The sequence below is a fragment of the Suncus etruscus genome, chromosome 9, assembly GCF_024139225.1.
Source record: "Suncus etruscus isolate mSunEtr1 chromosome 9, mSunEtr1.pri.cur, whole genome shotgun sequence".
NCBI lineage: Eukaryota > Metazoa > Chordata > Mammalia > Eulipotyphla > Soricidae > Suncus > Suncus etruscus.
The window spans coordinates 48,133,780-48,151,825 of record NC_064856.1 but is presented as its reverse complement, the minus strand read 5'-3'; the positions used below and the strand labels follow the sequence as shown (position 1 = coordinate 48,151,825).

The following is an 18,046-nucleotide window of genomic DNA, read 5'->3' as shown; positions in this document are numbered from 1 at the left end:
ATTGTTTAATGTAGTTGATTGAATTTCAACTAGCCTGCATTCTTAGGATAGATTGAGTCAATAATTATGCTGGTTTTTTTTTTCATTCTTGTAATGTATAGCAGGTTTAAGTTTGGTTTTATTTATTGATTGATTGATTGGTTTTTGGGTCACACATGGCAGTGCTCAGAGGTTACTCCTGGCTCTATGCTCAGAAATCACTCCTGGCAGGGTCAGGGGACCATATGGGATGCTGAAATTCTAACCACTATCCTTCTGCATGCAAAGCAAACGCCTTTCCTCTGTGCTATCTCTTTGTCCCACCCCCCCCCCCTTTTTGTGATTTTATTTCTTTCTTTAATTTTTGATCTTTAGATCACAGTTGACTTATCTCCTGGCTCGGTGCTCAGGGATCACTCCTGGGTGGTGCTCAGGGGATCATATGCATTGCAGGGTATTGAACCCAGATCATCCTCCTGCAAGCCCAGTGACTTTCATGCTGTGCTACTGTTCTAGCCCATGGTTCAGTTTTTTAGACTTTACTGAATGTGATTCACCATAATAAAGCCAATTGGAACTATACCATAGATCTTTGTCCAGCAGAGTTGGTCATAAGAATTAGAGACATTCACTGTGGTATGTGGTATGTTTCATACTACCTTCAATAGCATCTGTGTTTTCTGTCTACCCTACTGTGGCCTCCTGTGGTCTGCTCAAAGTTGTTAGGAAGAGGGTAAAATATATGGACCTAATATGTGGCACTGTAACTTTGAGGCAGACTAGTCATCTTTTTTTATGAAGGCCTTTTAGTAACAACTCTCTTTTTCCTTCCTATATTTTCCAGTTCCTCTCATTCATCATTATGGTGTGGTGAGCCTTAAGGCTCTATCCCCAGCAATCTCATCATATTAATTTACTTTCTTCCGCCTTCCCTTTTTCTCTGCTTCCTCTCTCCCTCCTTTCCTTCATTCCCTTCCTCCCTTCCTTCTTTTCTTCTCATCCAGCAGTGCTCAGGAGTAACTTCTGGTTTTACACTCAGGAATTACTCCTGATGGCGCTTGGAGACCATATGGGATGCCAGACACTTAATCCAGGTTGACTGTGTAAAAGGCAAGTGCATGCAAGGCAAGCACCCTATCTGCTGTACTATCACTCTGGCCCAGGCCCTTATCAAGTTTTAAAATCAACAATTCTTAAGAGTCAGAAATTAGTCTATGGCCATATTACCCTGAACGCTCCTGATCTCGTCTGATCTCGGAAGCTAAGCAGGGTCGGGTCTGGTTAGTACTTGGATGGGAGACCGCCTGGGAATACCGGGTGCTGTAGGCTTAAAAAAAAAAAAGAGTCAGAAATTACTCCCTTTAGTTAATGAAGGATTTTGTGTTAAATTGTTGATGCAGTTTAGGGGCCGGAAGGTGGCACTAAAGGTAAGGTTTAGTTTAAAAGTTTGATAGAATTTATCAAGGGCCGGGAAGGTGGCGCTAAAGGTAAGGTGTAGTTTAAAAGTTTGATAGAATTTATCAGTGAAGCCACCTAAATCTAGATTTTTGGGAGTGAAGAGTAAGAGCTTTTAATTATTTGCTTGAAAACTATTATTTAGATAGTTGTTTCATTGTCATTTTTATTATATTGTCAAGTAATTTGTACAATTTATGTAATTTTCAATTTTATTAGAATACTGTTATAAGGGGCCAGAGCCATGGTGCAAGTGGTAGGGCGTTTGCCTTGCTATGCACTTAACCTAGAATAGACTGCGGTTTGATCCCCTGGCATCCTATAAGGTCCCCCAAGCCAGGAGTAATTTCTGAGCACATAGCCAGTAGTCACCTCTGAGTATCACTGCGTGTGGTCCAAAAAGAATAGTGTTATGAATAAAATTCTCCTAATGGCCTTTTGTTTGCAATGGCTAAAATACTTGTTATGGCATTACAGAAAACATTTACATAATTTTTATTATATATCTTTCATTCTACAAATATTAATGCTTTTGATTTTCACAGATACCTGCAGAGATACTTTTGTCTTCTGACATGGAGGTGTATAGGTCAAGAAGATAGATTATATATATATATGTACATATCAAGAATATAAATTTAGGGGCCAGAGAGGTGGCGCTACAGGTAAGGCATCTGCCTTGCAAGTGCTAGCCTAGGGCTGCAGTTCGATCCCCCAGCATCCCATATGGTCCCCCCAAGCCAGGGGCCATTTCTGAGTGCATAGCCAGGAGTAACCCCTGAGTGTCAAAATGGGTGTGGCCCAAAAAACCAAAAGGAAAAAAAATATAAATTCAGTGTGGAGGAAGAAAATAGATGAAGAAGTCAAGATAAACTAAGAGAGCTTAGTTAACTTGCTGTAGATTCCAGAACTCATGCATTAAAGGCTTATATTGTAATCTAGGTGGTCTGAATCCAGTTCTTTTTTTATTTATTTACTTTGCTTTTTGTAAATGACAGATAAGTGTTCTGTTTTTCTTAGGAATTTTGCTGTGTTCTTTCTGGAAACCATCCTTGTTCCTACCACTGTTATTTCACTGAATGGAAATATTTGTTTCTGGTAGTCCTAATTATAATGTGGAATGCCTTTTCTTCATAAAAACAGTTTATACGAGGCTAGTATATTTGAAATATTATTGTTAACATTTTTTCTGCCAAATAATATGTTTAAAAATTATGGGGTTTTCTGAAAATTTATTACAGTTTGTAAGTGTGAAAAAAAGTTTCAATTACTTTTGTAATTTCTCAAGGATTTTTTTTGAGATGCTTATAAAATCATAATAAACAAACATTTGTTTTTACAAACTTTGTTTTTTACCTTGATTAATTTGTGGATTCATTTGTGCATTTCAGGGTTATTCAAATGCCCACAAGACTATTCTTCAGGTGGATCAGAACTGTGTTCGTAATTCTTATGATGTCTTCTCTTTGCTGCGGTAAGAAACTCATTAGAATTTTTCTGCATTTTCTAAAGAATCTGTATGGTGAGTTTATAATATTGGAGTGTGAGGAAATGCATGGAAAGCTTAGAAGCTGCGATTCAGGCTTAGCATTTTTTAGTGAGAGCACCATAAATTTTGTAACTGCAGTAATTTAAGTTTTATCTGTTTCACAAAGCCTCTAGAAAGCTATTTCCTTTCTCTGGTCACTGGGAGAGAATGATTGGAAGCCAGTGATTTCTAAACAGGGACATGAGCTGTTTCTGATCTTTTATGCTATAAAAAAGAGCAACCAAAGCTACACAATTTAAACTTACCAAACCTTAACAGCTACGATATTAATTGAAAAGATCTCTAGTAGTCCCAGACATGACTTAGAGTTATAACCTGCTATTTATCATACAAAGAATACTCTTGTCAAGGTAAGGAAGTTTAGCATGAGTCTCATTCTTAGGGGCTTAACTACTTCAATTTAATATTTTCATAATGTCTGGAACTAATTTTGAAAGAATTTAAAATTTGGTTTTACTTTTCAGTGTGGTAGATCATCAGGGACGTTTTCTATGAGGCAGATACTAAAACAAATGGAATTCAAAATAGTTAATGATGACAATCAAACCTGTATTCACCCCGTTCTGACAGATGTTTTTGTTGATAATTGATTTTCGCAGTATTTCGCTAACACATCATAAATTTCAGACCTTTAGACATCCTCTATATTTCTACTAAAAGAAGATTCCAGAAGGATGCTTGGATTCTTGTCCAATTGGATGATTGTTTAATTTGTAACGTTGTGAAATTGGCCTTTCCTTTGCCCAACTTGAACCTGATTAAAGTTTGGCCACATGAATACAAAAATTTCTCTAAAGAGACTGATTTCATTAACCAACTGCAATCTAAGTAATAAAAAAAGAAATTTTATTTCAGAAAGAGAGAGAGACACTGATTTTGTGAGGCCCAAGAAATAGAACAATGGATTAGGGCACTTAGCTTCTATGTTGCTGACCTGGTGTTTGATTTCTACATATGGTCCCCGGAGCACAGTACTAGGAATGAGCCCTGAGCACCACGCCCCACTGGGTTGTATCCCCAAAAAAACAAAAGGAGAAAAAAGAGAGAGACTGAGTTCAACCATTGTGTGTGTGTGTGTGTGTGTGTGTGTGTGTGTGTGTGTGTGTGTGAGAGAGAGAGAGAGAGAGAGAGAGAGAGAGAGAGAGAGAGAGAGAGAGAGAGATATGACATTTGTTTGTTTATTTTCAATTTGATTTCTTTGGATAACCAATGTAACAAACAAGATTTATTATTAGATGGTTAAAATATAAAATGGGCTGGGGCTGAAGAGATAGCATGGAGGTAAAGCGTTTGCCTTGCATGCAGAAGGTTGGTGGTTCACACAAAGAAAGACTTCATCATAAGCTCCATTCCTTGAGCTGTACAGAGACCAAGATCTCTAGATACAGAGGTCCGATTTTACCATCCATGACGAAGCGGAAGTCTTCTATACACCAAAAAAGCACCGAGGGAAGAGTAAATGATCATGCAAGGAGTCTATAGTTAATCCCATGACAGTATACTTCAGGAGTAACCCCTGAGCACCGCTGGGTGTGACACAAAAACAAAAACAACAACAAAGGGCCTGGAGAGATAGCACAGCAGCGTTCACTTTGCAAGTAGCCGCTCCAGGACCGAAGGTGGTTGGTTTTAATCCCTGTGTCCCATATGGTCCCCCGTGCCTGCCAGGAACTATTTCTGAGCAGACAGCCAGGAGTAACCCCTGAGCACCGCCAGGTATGGCCCAAAAAACAACAACAACAACAACAACAAAAAAGACAGTATACTTCAGGGGTGGAGAAACCCTGTATCTCCTAGGCCAAGAAAATTCCCTCTATAATATCACCCAGTAGTTATTGTGCCTATGCAGGGAGAAAAAGAAAAAAAAAAAGCACAAAATAATCATTTTTTCACATGTAAATTTATTGATTGATCGATTTTTATTGACGTCTTTATTTTGTTGTAGATATTAAAGTTGATGTCTCCAATTAATTTTATTTTATTTTATTTTATTTATCTTATCTTATCTTATCTTTCTCTTTTTGTACTCTGGCATGGTTTGATTTCAGAACGGAGACTATTGAGTGGTGCTTATCTTTATTGCTGTAGTGCTCACTGGATATTTAATTTGATATTTCTTTCTGTACTGATGTGGTGTTTCAATTACCTTTTTCATGTCCTCGCTCAAACTGAGGTTGAAAGCCTCTAGAAGGACTCCGTCATGTTCAACTTATTTGATTTATTTATTTTATTTTTTATTTTTTACCTCATTTTATTGCTTTTCTTTCCTTCAAACGAAACCACATAACTCGAATTATCGAGCTCCACCTCTCAAATAGAGGGGGAAACAATGGAGGGTACCAGGACCAAACAGATATATGATCACTAATAGTAAGCTAGACAAAGAGGGGACCACCTACTCTAGCAGCCCAGGGGGTGATGGGGGGGTATGGTTACGGGGATGGGGGGAGGACAAATTTGGTGATGGGTATTCCCCTGATTCAGTGTTACTATGTACCTAAAATACTACTGTGAAAGATATGTAAGCCAATATGATCAAAATAAAAATTAAAAAAAAATAAAAGAAGGTTGGTGGTTCAAATCCCGGCATCCCATATGGTCCGCTGAGCCTGCCAGGATTGATTTCTGAGCATAGAGCCAGGAGTAACCCCTGAGCGATGCCGGATTTGACCCAAAAACCAAAAAATATATATGGGATACAAAATATGGTGATTTACATTTCTTTCTTTTTTCTTTTTTCCCATCTTTTGTTTTTGAGCCACATCCAGCTGTGCTAAGGGTTTACTCCTGGTTCTGTGCTCAGAGATTAGTCTTGACAAGACTCAGGGGGACCATACATGGTGCTAGAAATCAAACCTGGATCAGCCGAAAACAAAGTAAGCACCGTACCCACTATACTATATCTCTCTGGACCAGTAATTCATATTTCTGGTCTTATTCCATCTTTATTTACATTAAGTATTTAAAGAGTGGTTTGTACAGAAATAGTTTGAGATATGAATAAGCCAAAGTAGTTTTTGAATTACTTTTCTTAGTATGATGAGGTAACTGATACCTAAAGAAATTTTCAAGTATGAAATTGTAGGATTTCTTAAGAGAAATCAGTAGAATTAAAAGAAAATGGATTGAAGTTGGGGCCAGAGAGATATACAGTGGGTATATCTTACACATGGCAGACATGGATTTGATATAGGTACTAGGCCCTATCTGGTCTTCTGAACCCACCAGAAATCGTTTCTGAGCTCAGAGCAAGGAGTTAACCCTGAGTACTACTGGTGTAACCCAAATACAAAGAAGGAACAGAAAAGCATATGAAGAGGATTTGGGATAATTGTAACATCATTAGAAGTTAAGATAGTAAAGATTCAAGGGTACCATTAATCCTGAAATGATACAGGCAATTTTAATTGATGGAAGACAGTATTTTTGAAAGCAAAATGGTACTAGTTTGAGGCTGGAGCGGTAGTACAGCTGTAAGGCATTTGCCTTGCATGAAGCTGATCTAGGATGGACCTCGGTTCGATCCCATATGGTCCCCCAAGCCAGGAGCTATTTCTTTCTTTCTTTTTTTTTTTGGTTTTTGGGCCACACCTGGTGGTGCTCAGGGGTTACTCCTGGCAGGCACGGGGGACCATATGGGACACCGGGATTCGAACCAGCCACCTTAGGTCCTGGACCAGCTGCTTGCAAGGCAAACGCTGCTGTGCTGTCTCTCTGGGCCGCCAGGAGCTATTTCTGAGTGAATAGCCTGGAGTAACCCCTGAGCGTCACCTGGTGTGGCCAAAAACCAAAAACCAAAACCAAAACCAAAACAAAAAATGGTATTACTTTGAAGTTTTGTATTTACATATCAGCTTTTTGTCCTCAGAGTAGAATCAAATGCTAAAGTGTTATGATTTGTTTATCTGAAGCATTCATTAAGACAGTAAGTTGATATGAAGGTGGTAATCTGACAGCAATTTTTTGGTTAGTTTTTGGGTCACACCCGATGATAACAGGGGTTACTCCTGGTTATTTGCTCAGAAATCACTCTAGGCTCAGGGATGGAGCCCTGTTCTGTCCTGGGTCAGCCTCATGAAAGGCAAAGCGCCCTACTGCTTTGCTATCGTTCCAGCTCCTCTGACAGCAAATTTTATAGATTATTTTTTTAGTGTTGCATATCTTTCTAAAGTATATTGTTGTTTTGGATTTTATTTCTAGATTGTGGATTTCCAGATTGTGTAGATATGTTAGTTTAGCAGTCTGAATTACTTTTAACACTGACATCAGCATTATGTAAATAATATATAATTATAAATGAATAGTTGGTAATATAGATAATATAGATATAGATATATCTATATATCTATATATAGAGATAATATAGATAAATATCTTCTGAACATGATCAAGGATCATTTGTAAAATTACCTAAAACTGAGAGGAATTGAAACATTTTTTATCCCATTTCTCAGAGTTAATTAGTAAAATACAACAACTTTCTCCCATAAGTCTCTCAAACCTTAATAAAGAATAACTATCATGGGGCTGGATGGATAGCACAGTGGTAGGGCGTTTGCCTTGCACGTGGCTGACCCAGGTCGGACCTGGGTTCAATTCCCATCATCCCATATGGTCCCCTGAGCTAGGAGTGATTTCTGAGCATTGTGAGTATCACTGGGTGTGGCCCAAGCCCCACCTCCCCCCCAAAAAAGGGAATAACTATCATTTATTTGCTCAATCAAATGCTCTTTGTACATAGATTTTTGCCATGGGATATGTAAAGTATGCATTGTGACACGTTTTTGTGTGCTTTGTTGATAGCAAAGACACTTCTGTGAATGGAGTAGTAGTTTAAAATATACCTTTCCTTTTTCTGCTGCTCTCTTGTTTTATGATTTGCTTCTTTTTTTTGTTTGTTTTGTTTTGTTTTGTTTTGTTTTGGTTTTTGGTTTTTGGGCCACACCGGCAGTTCTCAGGGGTTACTTCTGGCTCCACACTCAGAAATCGCTCCTGGCAGGCTCGGGGTACCATACTGGATGCCGGGATTCAAACCAATGACCTTCTGCATTAAAGGCAAATGCCTTACCCCCATGCTTTCTCTCCGGCCCATGATTTGCTTCTTGACTTGTTATTTTGTATGAAAAAACACAAGATTTGAATTCTTTAGTATCTCTCACCAAATTTATCAGTGACATTTGAGACTGGATTTAGGTCCCTAGTCTACTGATTTTTTGAGAGTATATATTTTAGTAAATAATTTTTGTATTGTTATGCTTGGGTATGTATGAATATTACCTGGGAAAAAGGTGGAAGGGGGCTGTTTTTTTGAGCACCCAAGATTGAGCATTAAAACTCCTCCTAATAGGGTAGGATGTATTTCATATTTAAAATAAACTTATGTTTTGTATTTGATGTATTTAATTTGCTATATTAATAAAATACCATATGTGAATATATGATACTGTAGCAACTCAGTGTGACCTGAGGTTTTAATTCGTATTCTTTTTTCAGCAGTTAAGAATTTAAAGTTAGATCATTTCTATTTTATTTATTTAATTTTGATTTAGATAAATTTTTGTGTTGAGAAAGTAATAGCAGCTTTTTTTTTGTTTTTGTTTTTGTTTTTGGGCCACACCCGTTTGATGCTCAGGGGTTATTCCTGGCTATGCGCTCAGAAATGGCCCCTGGCTTTGGGGGGACCATATGGGACGCTGGGGGATCGAACTACGGTCTGTCCTACACTAGCGCTTGCAAGGCAGACACCCTACCGCTAGCGCCACCTTCCCAGCCCCTTAATAGCAGCTTTTTAAAGAAAATTTTTTTTGTAGGGGACACACCCGGTGGTGCTCAGGGATCACTTCTTGGCTCTGTACTTAGAAATCACTCCTTGAGTGCTCAAGGAACCATATGGGTGGGATGCCTGTGAATGTTATCGAACCCTTGTCAGCTGTGTGCAAAGCAAACTCCCTATGCAGTGTGCTATCTCTCTGGCCCCAGCAGCTCTGTTTTATATTCAGTGCATGTGATTGTAATTGGAATTTTGCTTCTTCTACGTTGGTAATCCCTGGATCTTTCACGTCAAGCTACTATACTTATTGTTGCGTTCAGTAATTTTATATTGGCCTTAGGCAAATGACTGAGAAGTGATCAGTAGTGTTTATATTGAATGTTCACCACAAGGTGTCAATGTTGCTTTTTAGTTGGCATGGAAACTTATTTTTTTTCGGTTTTCAAATGAAGAATGTAGGATTATGAATTACCAGCACATATTTATATTTAGAAATCCCCCTCTCCTCGGTTTTTATTCATCGTAGGTTAAGGAAGTTCAGATCTTATTAGATAACATTCTTTTTATTTTTTATTATTTTTTTTTTTTGGTTTTTGGGCCACACCCTGTGACGCTCAGGGGTTACTCCTGGCTATGCGCTCAGAAGTTGCTCCTGGCTTCTTGGGGGACCATATGGGACGCCGGGGGATCGAACCGCAGTCCATCCTAGGCTAGTGCAGGCAAGGCAGGCACCTTACCTCCAGCGCCACCGCCCGGCCCAACATTCTTTTTATTATGTAATTTTTCTTTTTTATCTTGTTAGTGATGGGGAATGATTGAAAGGGAGAGAAGGAGGTGAGGAGTGACACAATTCGATGTGCACTTTGGAATTCTAATCATGTAGTTGAGGTAGACCTGAAGAATTAGTCTGGAAATAAATAGATGATTGATTCTGAGACAGATTATTTTCAGTTTTGAGCTTGATTAATACCGCTTCCAAAAGTTGTATTATAGAGCTATAGTAATTAAAACAGTGTGTTTCTGAAATAAGGGCTGGCTTTCTGAGCAGTGGAATAGAATTGAGAATCCAGAGACAGTTTCCAAGGTATATGGACAGCTAATCTTCTGCAAAGGAGCTAAAAGCATGAAGTGGTACAAGAAAAGTTTATTCACTAAATGGTGTTGGGAAAACTGCTTTATCATGTGAAAAATTTAAACTCAGGCTCTTATCTCGTATCTTGTATTAAAATGGATTAAAGGCCACAAAATAAGATCTGAATCCATAAATTATGTTGAGGAAAACAGGCAACATCTTTCAGAATATTGAATCTAGAGGCATTGTTAGTCAGTGTCATTGGCCAACCAGACAGAAATAAAGATAAACTAATGGGACTTTGTCATATTAAGAAGCTTTTGCCCCAACTAAAGAAATAATGACTAAAGTAAAGAGACAACCTACATTCTGGGAAAAATATTTGTCACTCAACTGGCAAAGAATTAATATCCAGCACATATAAAGCACTGGTAAACTGTTTTGTTTATTTGGTTTATTTCTTTTGGGCCACGTCTGGTGACACTCGGGTTCCTCCTGGCTATGAGCTCAGAAATCATTCTCGGCTTGGGGAGGGGGGCACCATATGGGACTATAGGAATTGAACCCAGGTCCCTCTGGGTCAGCCACATGCAAGGCAAACGCCCTACCACTGTACTATCTCCGGCCCCCAAATTAGATATACTTTAAACAAACAAACAAAAGACTTTTAACAATCAAGTAGTCCAAATTAAGTTTCTCAAGTTATTTGTTTAAGGTACACTCAGTGGTACTTAGGGGCGATTCTTGGCTTTGTGCTCAAGAGTGACCCTATGTTTGGTCAGATGTTTGAACCAGGTTGTGCAAAATGTGCAAGTGAAAGTGACTTAACTCCTCTTTTATCTGTCCAGTCTTAATAGCTTTTCAAATCTAATTACACACTATTATTAATTTCCCTACTACATAGTTTGAAAAAACTATAATAGTTATCAATGGAGTTTATGTACAGAACATAAAAAAATCTCATTGTTAGATGGTGCACATCTCTTTTGAACTGTTTATTTTATTTCTATTTTTTAATTTTGAAATCTATGTTGTCTAGTTTCCCATTTCAGCCTTTTAAAGAGAATTCTTGTCAAAAAACTGGAAATTGAGCTTACATATGATCCAGCTATACCACTCCTAGGGATATACCCCAGGGACACAAAAACACAATACAAAAATGATTTCTTCACACCTATATTTATTGCAGTGCTATTTACAATAGCCAGAATTTGGAAACAACCCAGATGCTTGACACCAGATGAGTGGCTAAAGAAACTGTGGTACAGAATGGAATACTGTGCAGCTGTCAAGAAAATGAAGTCATGAATAACTATTATGCTGAGTGAAATAAGTCAGAGGGAGAGAGATAGATGCAGAATAGTCTGACTCACCTATGAGATTTAAGAAAAATAAAAGATAGTATGGTAATAATACCCAGAGACAATAGAGATGAGGGCTGGAAGGACCAGCCCATGATATGAAACTTACCACAAAGAGTAATGAGTGCAGTTGGGGAAATAACTACACTAACAAGTATCATGACTATGGTAGTGAGTGAAAGAAATAGAGTCAGGGGTAGGTGGGGCATTGGTGGTGGGAATGCTGCACTGGTGAAGGGGGTGTTCTTTTTTTATGACTGAAACCCAATTAAAAACATGTTTGTAATCATGGTGCTTAAATGAAGATATTATTAAAAAATTTAAAAAAATACTGTTTTCTGCTGACTTTGAACCTGTGTTTGCCCTGTCAATTTTTTTTTTGTCCATGAAGCTTTGTATTAACTTTCCTTCAAATTTGAATAATAATGTGGCTGAAGGGAATATTCTTGGTGAGGTGTTAATTTTATTGAGGTGGTTGGTGTTTTTGTTGTTGTTGTTGTTTCTTTTTTTGTTTTTTGTTTTTTTAAACTACACCCCACCATTCCCTTCTGACCTTTAGAGTCTTATTTGATAGATTTTCTGTGGATGTTATGGGAATTCCTTTGTGTGTAAATTCATTCTTTGATCTTGCTGTTTTCAATAATCTGTCTTTGGCTAGTGTCATTCTGATTACTGTGTACTTCGGAGCTTTTCCATTTAGGTCTTTTGATGGGTTTGAGCCTCTTAAATTTGGGTGCCTGTACTCCTCAACTCTGTGGGACTATATATATGTTTTAAACTGTGAGAAATTCTTGTGATTTCTTTGACTAGTAATTTTTCATTGAGTTCACCTTCCTATTCCTTAGAGACTCTGATGACTCTAATATTGTTTTTCTTGAATTAATTCCATAGTTCTTTGATGTGCTGTTCATTTATTTTCAGACTCTGCCTCCTCCATCTTCTGTTGTTTTCTAATGGTTTCCTGCATCTCAACTGAATCTCACAAATTTCCCCCCTCAGTTGCTGTCACTCTACAGCTAAGGCCATCCATTGATGTGTTTTATTTTGTTCTGTTACTGTGTTATGACAGTTACTCATGGTTTACATTTGGCTCTACACTCAGGGCTCACTCCTGGTGGAGCTTGTGGGACCATATGTAGTGCCAGGGATTGAACTCAGGTTGGCACATACAAAACAAGCATTTTACCTGCTACATTATTTCTCTGGCCACTCCACTGAGGATTTTTTTTTTTTTTTTGGACTGGTGCCTAAATTCTGATGCTCAGGGTTTACTTCTGGTTCTGTATTGAGGATCACCATGCCTGGTGTGCTCGGGGGTACCGGAGATTGAACTTGGGTTGACTGCATGCAAGGCAAGTGCCCTACCCACTGTACTGTTGCTTCAGCTCTTCTGTTGAAATTTTTTTAACTTCACTTACCATACTCATTAGTTTGGTCACTTCTTATTGTAGTTTTCTCATTTCTACTCATATTTTTTATACTCTAATTACTATCAGTACCTTTAGTTTTTGAGTCCATTTAAATATTCTCATGGTGTTTCTGTAGGGATTACCTGAGAGATTGTAGAACTAATTGATACTGGTAGAGCCTTCTGTGCTATTGTTTTTCACTTTTGAACTCAGTGAGTTTGTGTGGGACTTCTATATGGTGTGTGTGATGAATCTTTTTTTTTTTTTTTTGTGGTTTTTGGGTCACACCCGGCAGAGCTCAGGGGCCACTCCTGGCTCCATGCTCAGAAATTGCTCCCGGCAGGCACGGGGGACCATATGGGACACCGGGATTCGAACCGATGACCTTCTGCATGAAAGGCAAACGCCTTACCTCCATGCTATCTCTCCGGCCCCCGATGAATCTTTTTTGTTTGCCCACATAGAAGCTCTTTGAGGAATTAGGCCAGTGTTTCTCTTTCTCTTCCCTACCAGCCCTCTTACAGTGATTTTTTTCGCTAATTCTTGTTTGTGATTTTTTTTCATCACAAATTGACTTTTATTGATTTATTTTCTGATAATTCTATTTACCATTTCTTTAAGTTTTGTTGGAGCAAGCAATATGAAGTAAATTTGTTATGTGCCTGCTAAGGGGGTGAGCTGGGAGTAAGAGAAAACAGGATGTTGGTGGAGAGAATGTCACACTGATGGCAGGATTGAAATTGGAACATTGTATGTCTGAAACAACTGTATTATGAACAACTTTTTAAATCATGGTGTTTTAACTTAAAATTCTTATTTATTTTTTATTAAATTTTATTAGTAGGCACTAACAAATGTACTACATATTATTTGTTGCAGCAAATGGAATGATCAAAATTTAGATCAATTTGTGATAATTCTCTTTTTTTTTTTTTGAAGGGTAAGGATGACTTTTCTTTTTTCTTTTTTTTTCTTTTTTTTTTTCTTTCTATTTTTTTTTCAAACAGAAAAAGCCATTTAATCACACATATACATTCATAGGACTTTAAACAAAATGTAATATAAAATATAAAAAAAACCAAAACCCCACAACAAAAAAAAATTACATTTACTTGTAAACTGCTTAACAGCTGGTGGGTTGGCTGACAGGGCTGCCCAAGAAAAGCAAAAGCAGATATAATGAGGTACATTTTCAATGAATAACCACCACAGATCATGTGAACTGCTCTAGCAGCCCAGTCACCTGTTCCCCAATCTCGCCTCCTTAGAGACAAACCAGGGCAGTCCTTCCATGAATTGAGGGCTCCAGCTATATCGATAAGCACCTCAAAAAACAGACAAAACAAACAAACAAAAAAAACTAAAACAAACAAACAAAAATCACGCCATGGTCTTGAATCTTGAATTAAGAAACATGGTATAGCACATAACGAAAGAGAAGAAAGGAAGAAAGAAAAAAAAATAAATATAATTGGGGACAACACTTTCAATAATCGCACCCAAACAGAAAAATCGACCAAAATAGATAAATAAATCAAAAATAATAATAACAATAATAAATAAAGGTAATATATATATATATTTATATAAAAAAATAACCAAGATGTTGTGCTTTTTGTATTTGTTTTTTCCCTCCTGCCCTGGCACAGTAAATGTTGGGGTCATTCGAAAAGGAATTCACTTGGCCTAAGAGATATGGGGTTTCTCTGTCCTTGGAGCATACTGTCATGGGATCAACTCTAGACTTTGCTCATGATCAGGATCCTTTACTTTCCCGATGGTGTTTTTTTTTTTTTTTTGGTTTTTGGGCCACACCCGTTTGACGCTCAGGGGTTACTCCTGGCTATGTGCTCAGAAATCGCCCCTGGCTTGGGGGGACCATATGGGACGCCGGGGGATCGAACCGAGGTCCTTCCTTGGCTAGCGCCCTTGGCTAGCGCTTGCAAGGCAGACACCTTACCTCCAGCGCCACCTACCCGGCCCTGTTTTTTTTTTTTTTTGGTGTGTGGAAGACTTCTGCTCTATGTTTAGAGGTCTCAGTATCTGCACAGATCCTGAGGTGGGACTTATGATGAAGTCAGTCTTTGTGGTTCTAGAGGTTCTGTTACCTCAGTATCATTTTAATCCATCTTCTGTGGTTGGTGATCTTGGTCTTTGCACTGAACCTAGGGTGGCTCCTAGGATAGCGTCTTTCTTTGTGCTTCCAAAAGCCCCATTCCGTTACAATTATCTCTGCCGGACCTTTTGGGACTGGGGATCATGATTATTGTGCAGGTCATAGTTCAAGCCCTAAACTAGGGCTTTTTTATTGGTCCCAAGATGTATACAGTCTAGTCGTGGTTCTTGCAGCCAGTCATCTGCCAATCCCGATCTTGGTTTTTGGACTAACCAAAGGGTGCCAAGACTTCTGGTTTTGTCTTGTCGTTAGTTGGTAAGGTAGGCTAATCTGCTCTAAGGTCAAGATGTTCGCATTTTCCTCGTTGTCAGGATAACATGTTAGAGCTGGGCCTTGTTGTTAGTCCCGCCATATCAAGGCTGAATGGTAGATTTTTATATTTCTATTATTAATATAAGCCTTGGATATTTTTGCCATAGTTTTGATTTATTTTAAATATAAAATATCCAAGTACTTACTTGGATATTTACTAATGAAAATCAGTGAAGGTGCTGTGTGGTTAGTTAATTCCATATTATGAAACCATGATTTACTGATCAAAATCATTAACTCAAACTTCTTGTTGGCTATTCATATGCTGAGGTCCATAATTACTGAATGTTCAACAGGGAGTAGCAACATAGTAGACTAAATGAGCCCTCTATATATCAGTGTTTGGAACTTTGGAGTTGAAGCATCGATCAGTTTCCAAATGTTGGGATGACAAAGAAGTGTATGGAATTACTGTAAAGATAAAGTCTCACCTTTAATGACAGTTAAGTACATGAGTACTCTCCTGCCCAAGAGATGTTCTCTGTCTTACCCTTTTATTCTGGCTTGAATTCACAGGGTTATTTTACTAAGATGGCTTTGTTTGAGATGTCACTGCAAATTAAGACTTTACCATCACACCCTTTATTGCTGCCTTCTAACCTCTACATTCCCAGTGATGCCAAGCATGTTCCAAGGCAACTTTCCAAAGTTTTGTGATTTCATCCTGATATCTCTGCCAATAAAAACAACCAGATACCATTAAGCACCTACCCCACCCATTGCTTGATTTTTCACATGCTGTTTTATTAAAAGAACTTATAAGAGATTGTAGGAATGTTAAATACATTAAACACATAAGGATACCACTTGGCTTTTGGGAATAATCTTTGTCTTGGAAATGTGATGTTGTATCTCTGAAGAGAATCTGAGGCTCTTTATCTGTTGAAGAACATAGACATTATAAACACCTCATTTCTGCAGTTGATTCTCTAATGCCTGGAAGTACTGGATTAAGATAAAAAGACATTCTTGATTTGGGGACTTAACTTCTAGTAAGGCAGATTAACAGAACAAGTAAAGGTCTTATATTATTTGAAAAGTTAATAATAATAGCTATTTAAAAAATCTTTTTGTTTTTGGGCCACACCTGGTAGTGCTCAGGCATTACTCCTGGCTCTGTGCTTAGAAATGACTCCTGGAAGGCTTGGGGGACCATATGGGATGCCAGGAATCAAATCCAAGTCTGTCCCTGGTTGGCCATGTGCAGGGCAAATGCCCTGCCTCTGTGTTATCACTCTGGCCCAATGATAGCTTTTTTTCCCTAAAGTTTTGTATTTTATGAATGTCAGAATTTCAATCTTCTCTATGCCAATATATAGAGGTAAGCTAATATTTAGTATCAAAAGTATGAAAGGGGGCCGGGGCGCTAGAGGTAAGGTGTCTGCCTTGCAAGCACTAGCGTAGGATGGACCACGGTTGATTCCCCTGGCGTCCCATATGGTACCCCCAAGCCAGGGGCGATTTCTGAGCACATAGCCAGGAGTAACCCCTGAGTGTCAAAGGGTGTGGCCCAGAAACCAAAAAAAAAAAAAATTATGAAAGGAACTTAAAGCTAGGAATTAACCTAAATATCTATAATATCTATAGTAACTGCACGAGTAATGCTGGGATTTGAACCCAGGTTGATTGCATGCAAGGCTAGCAAGTGCCTTACCTGCTGTACTATCACTCCAGCCCATACTTCTTGAATATATACTACCTGCCATGTAACCTTACTTATTAACTCAAGACTACATATGAATACATATGAGACAATGTTATTCTTTATTACTGTTTCTTGATTGAGGAAACTAAGATCCTTCCAGAAAGGGGAATTGACAGGCCTAGATTTGCATTGTAACTGAGCCATGACTCAGATTTTCTATTTCTATAGAATTTGGAGTTATTTTGAAGGGATAAAATTGTAGTTATATTGTTATGTTGTTGTTGAAGATAGAGTAATGCTGCTAAGGAGGGTATCAGGAGTCCTAAGGATTTTAAATGGGCTATTTTTAGAAAGGGTGATCAAGGAAGACCTCACTGAAAAGTAAATATGTGAATAAAGACTTGAAAAAGATAAGAGTATTCCAGAGAACAGATAAAGTATTAAAGCCCTAAGATGGAAGTGAGGTTGGTTTGTTGTAAAAAAAAGCAAAAAAACTTCCTGGTTTGAGAATAATGGGCAGTGTTGTAGAAAGCTAGATAATGTTGAATTTTAGATCTTTTGCAAGTATAATTGGAAAATATTGGAGGTTTTGAAGAAGAGAGTCTTCATAGAAAATGTATCTGGCTTGGAGAATTTACTAGAGGCTGATTGAGGGAAAGTTAGTATCCAGACAAGGAATGAGAGGAACTGAGGGTGGTGTGGTAGCAATTGAGGTAAATGAAAAGAGAAGGTCAGATTCTTGACATGTTTTGAAGATAGAGCTAACAAGACTTACTAATGGATTAGATGTGTGTGAAACAAATCAGACTGCAGGTTTAACTCCTAGATATTTAATCTGAATAATTTGGTGAATTGTGGTGTGTGTGTGTGTGTGTGTGTGTGTGTGTGTGTGTGTGTGTGTGTGTGTGTGTGTGTGTGTGTAAATAAATGGAGTGAGATTCTGAGGGAAGGAGGAACAGGTATGGGGAATGAAGAATGTATTTGAGATAGATATAATGAAGAGGTGCCAGTTGGGTATACAGTTTTGAATTGCTAGTAAGGGTTAAGTGTAGTAAGCATAAAACAACTCCAGAGGGGCCAGGGTGAGAGCTCAGGTGTAAGGACTAACATTGATCGCTGGCATCACATGCAGCCCCCACTCCCTCCTTAGCAACACCAGGTATGACCTTTACTTTATTTTGTTTTATTTATGTATTTATGTATTTATTTATGTATTTATTTATTTATTTAGACCCCTATTTTAAAAACTACTGATGGGGCTGGAGTAATATTACAGCAGGTAGGGCTTTTGCCTTGCATGCAGTTAACCCAGGTTAAA

General features: G+C 38.2%; 1 protein-coding gene and 1 non-coding gene across 2 annotated transcripts in view; both read left to right on the top strand.

Moving 5' to 3' along the window:
* Positions 1-18,046, top strand: part of UVRAG (UV radiation resistance associated) — a 328,462-nt gene that overhangs the window by 96,427 nt on the left and 213,989 nt on the right. Inside the window, exon 6 of the mRNA XM_049780278.1 lies at positions 2,826-2,908. Coding sequence (XP_049636235.1) covers positions 2,826-2,908 — 83 coding nt within the window. The remainder of the gene's footprint in view (positions 1-2,825; positions 2,909-18,046) is intronic.
* Positions 1,190-1,308, top strand: LOC126019349 (5S ribosomal RNA). Its single transcript, XR_007499075.1, has one exon. It is a non-coding gene; the product is annotated as a 5S ribosomal RNA (ribosomal RNA).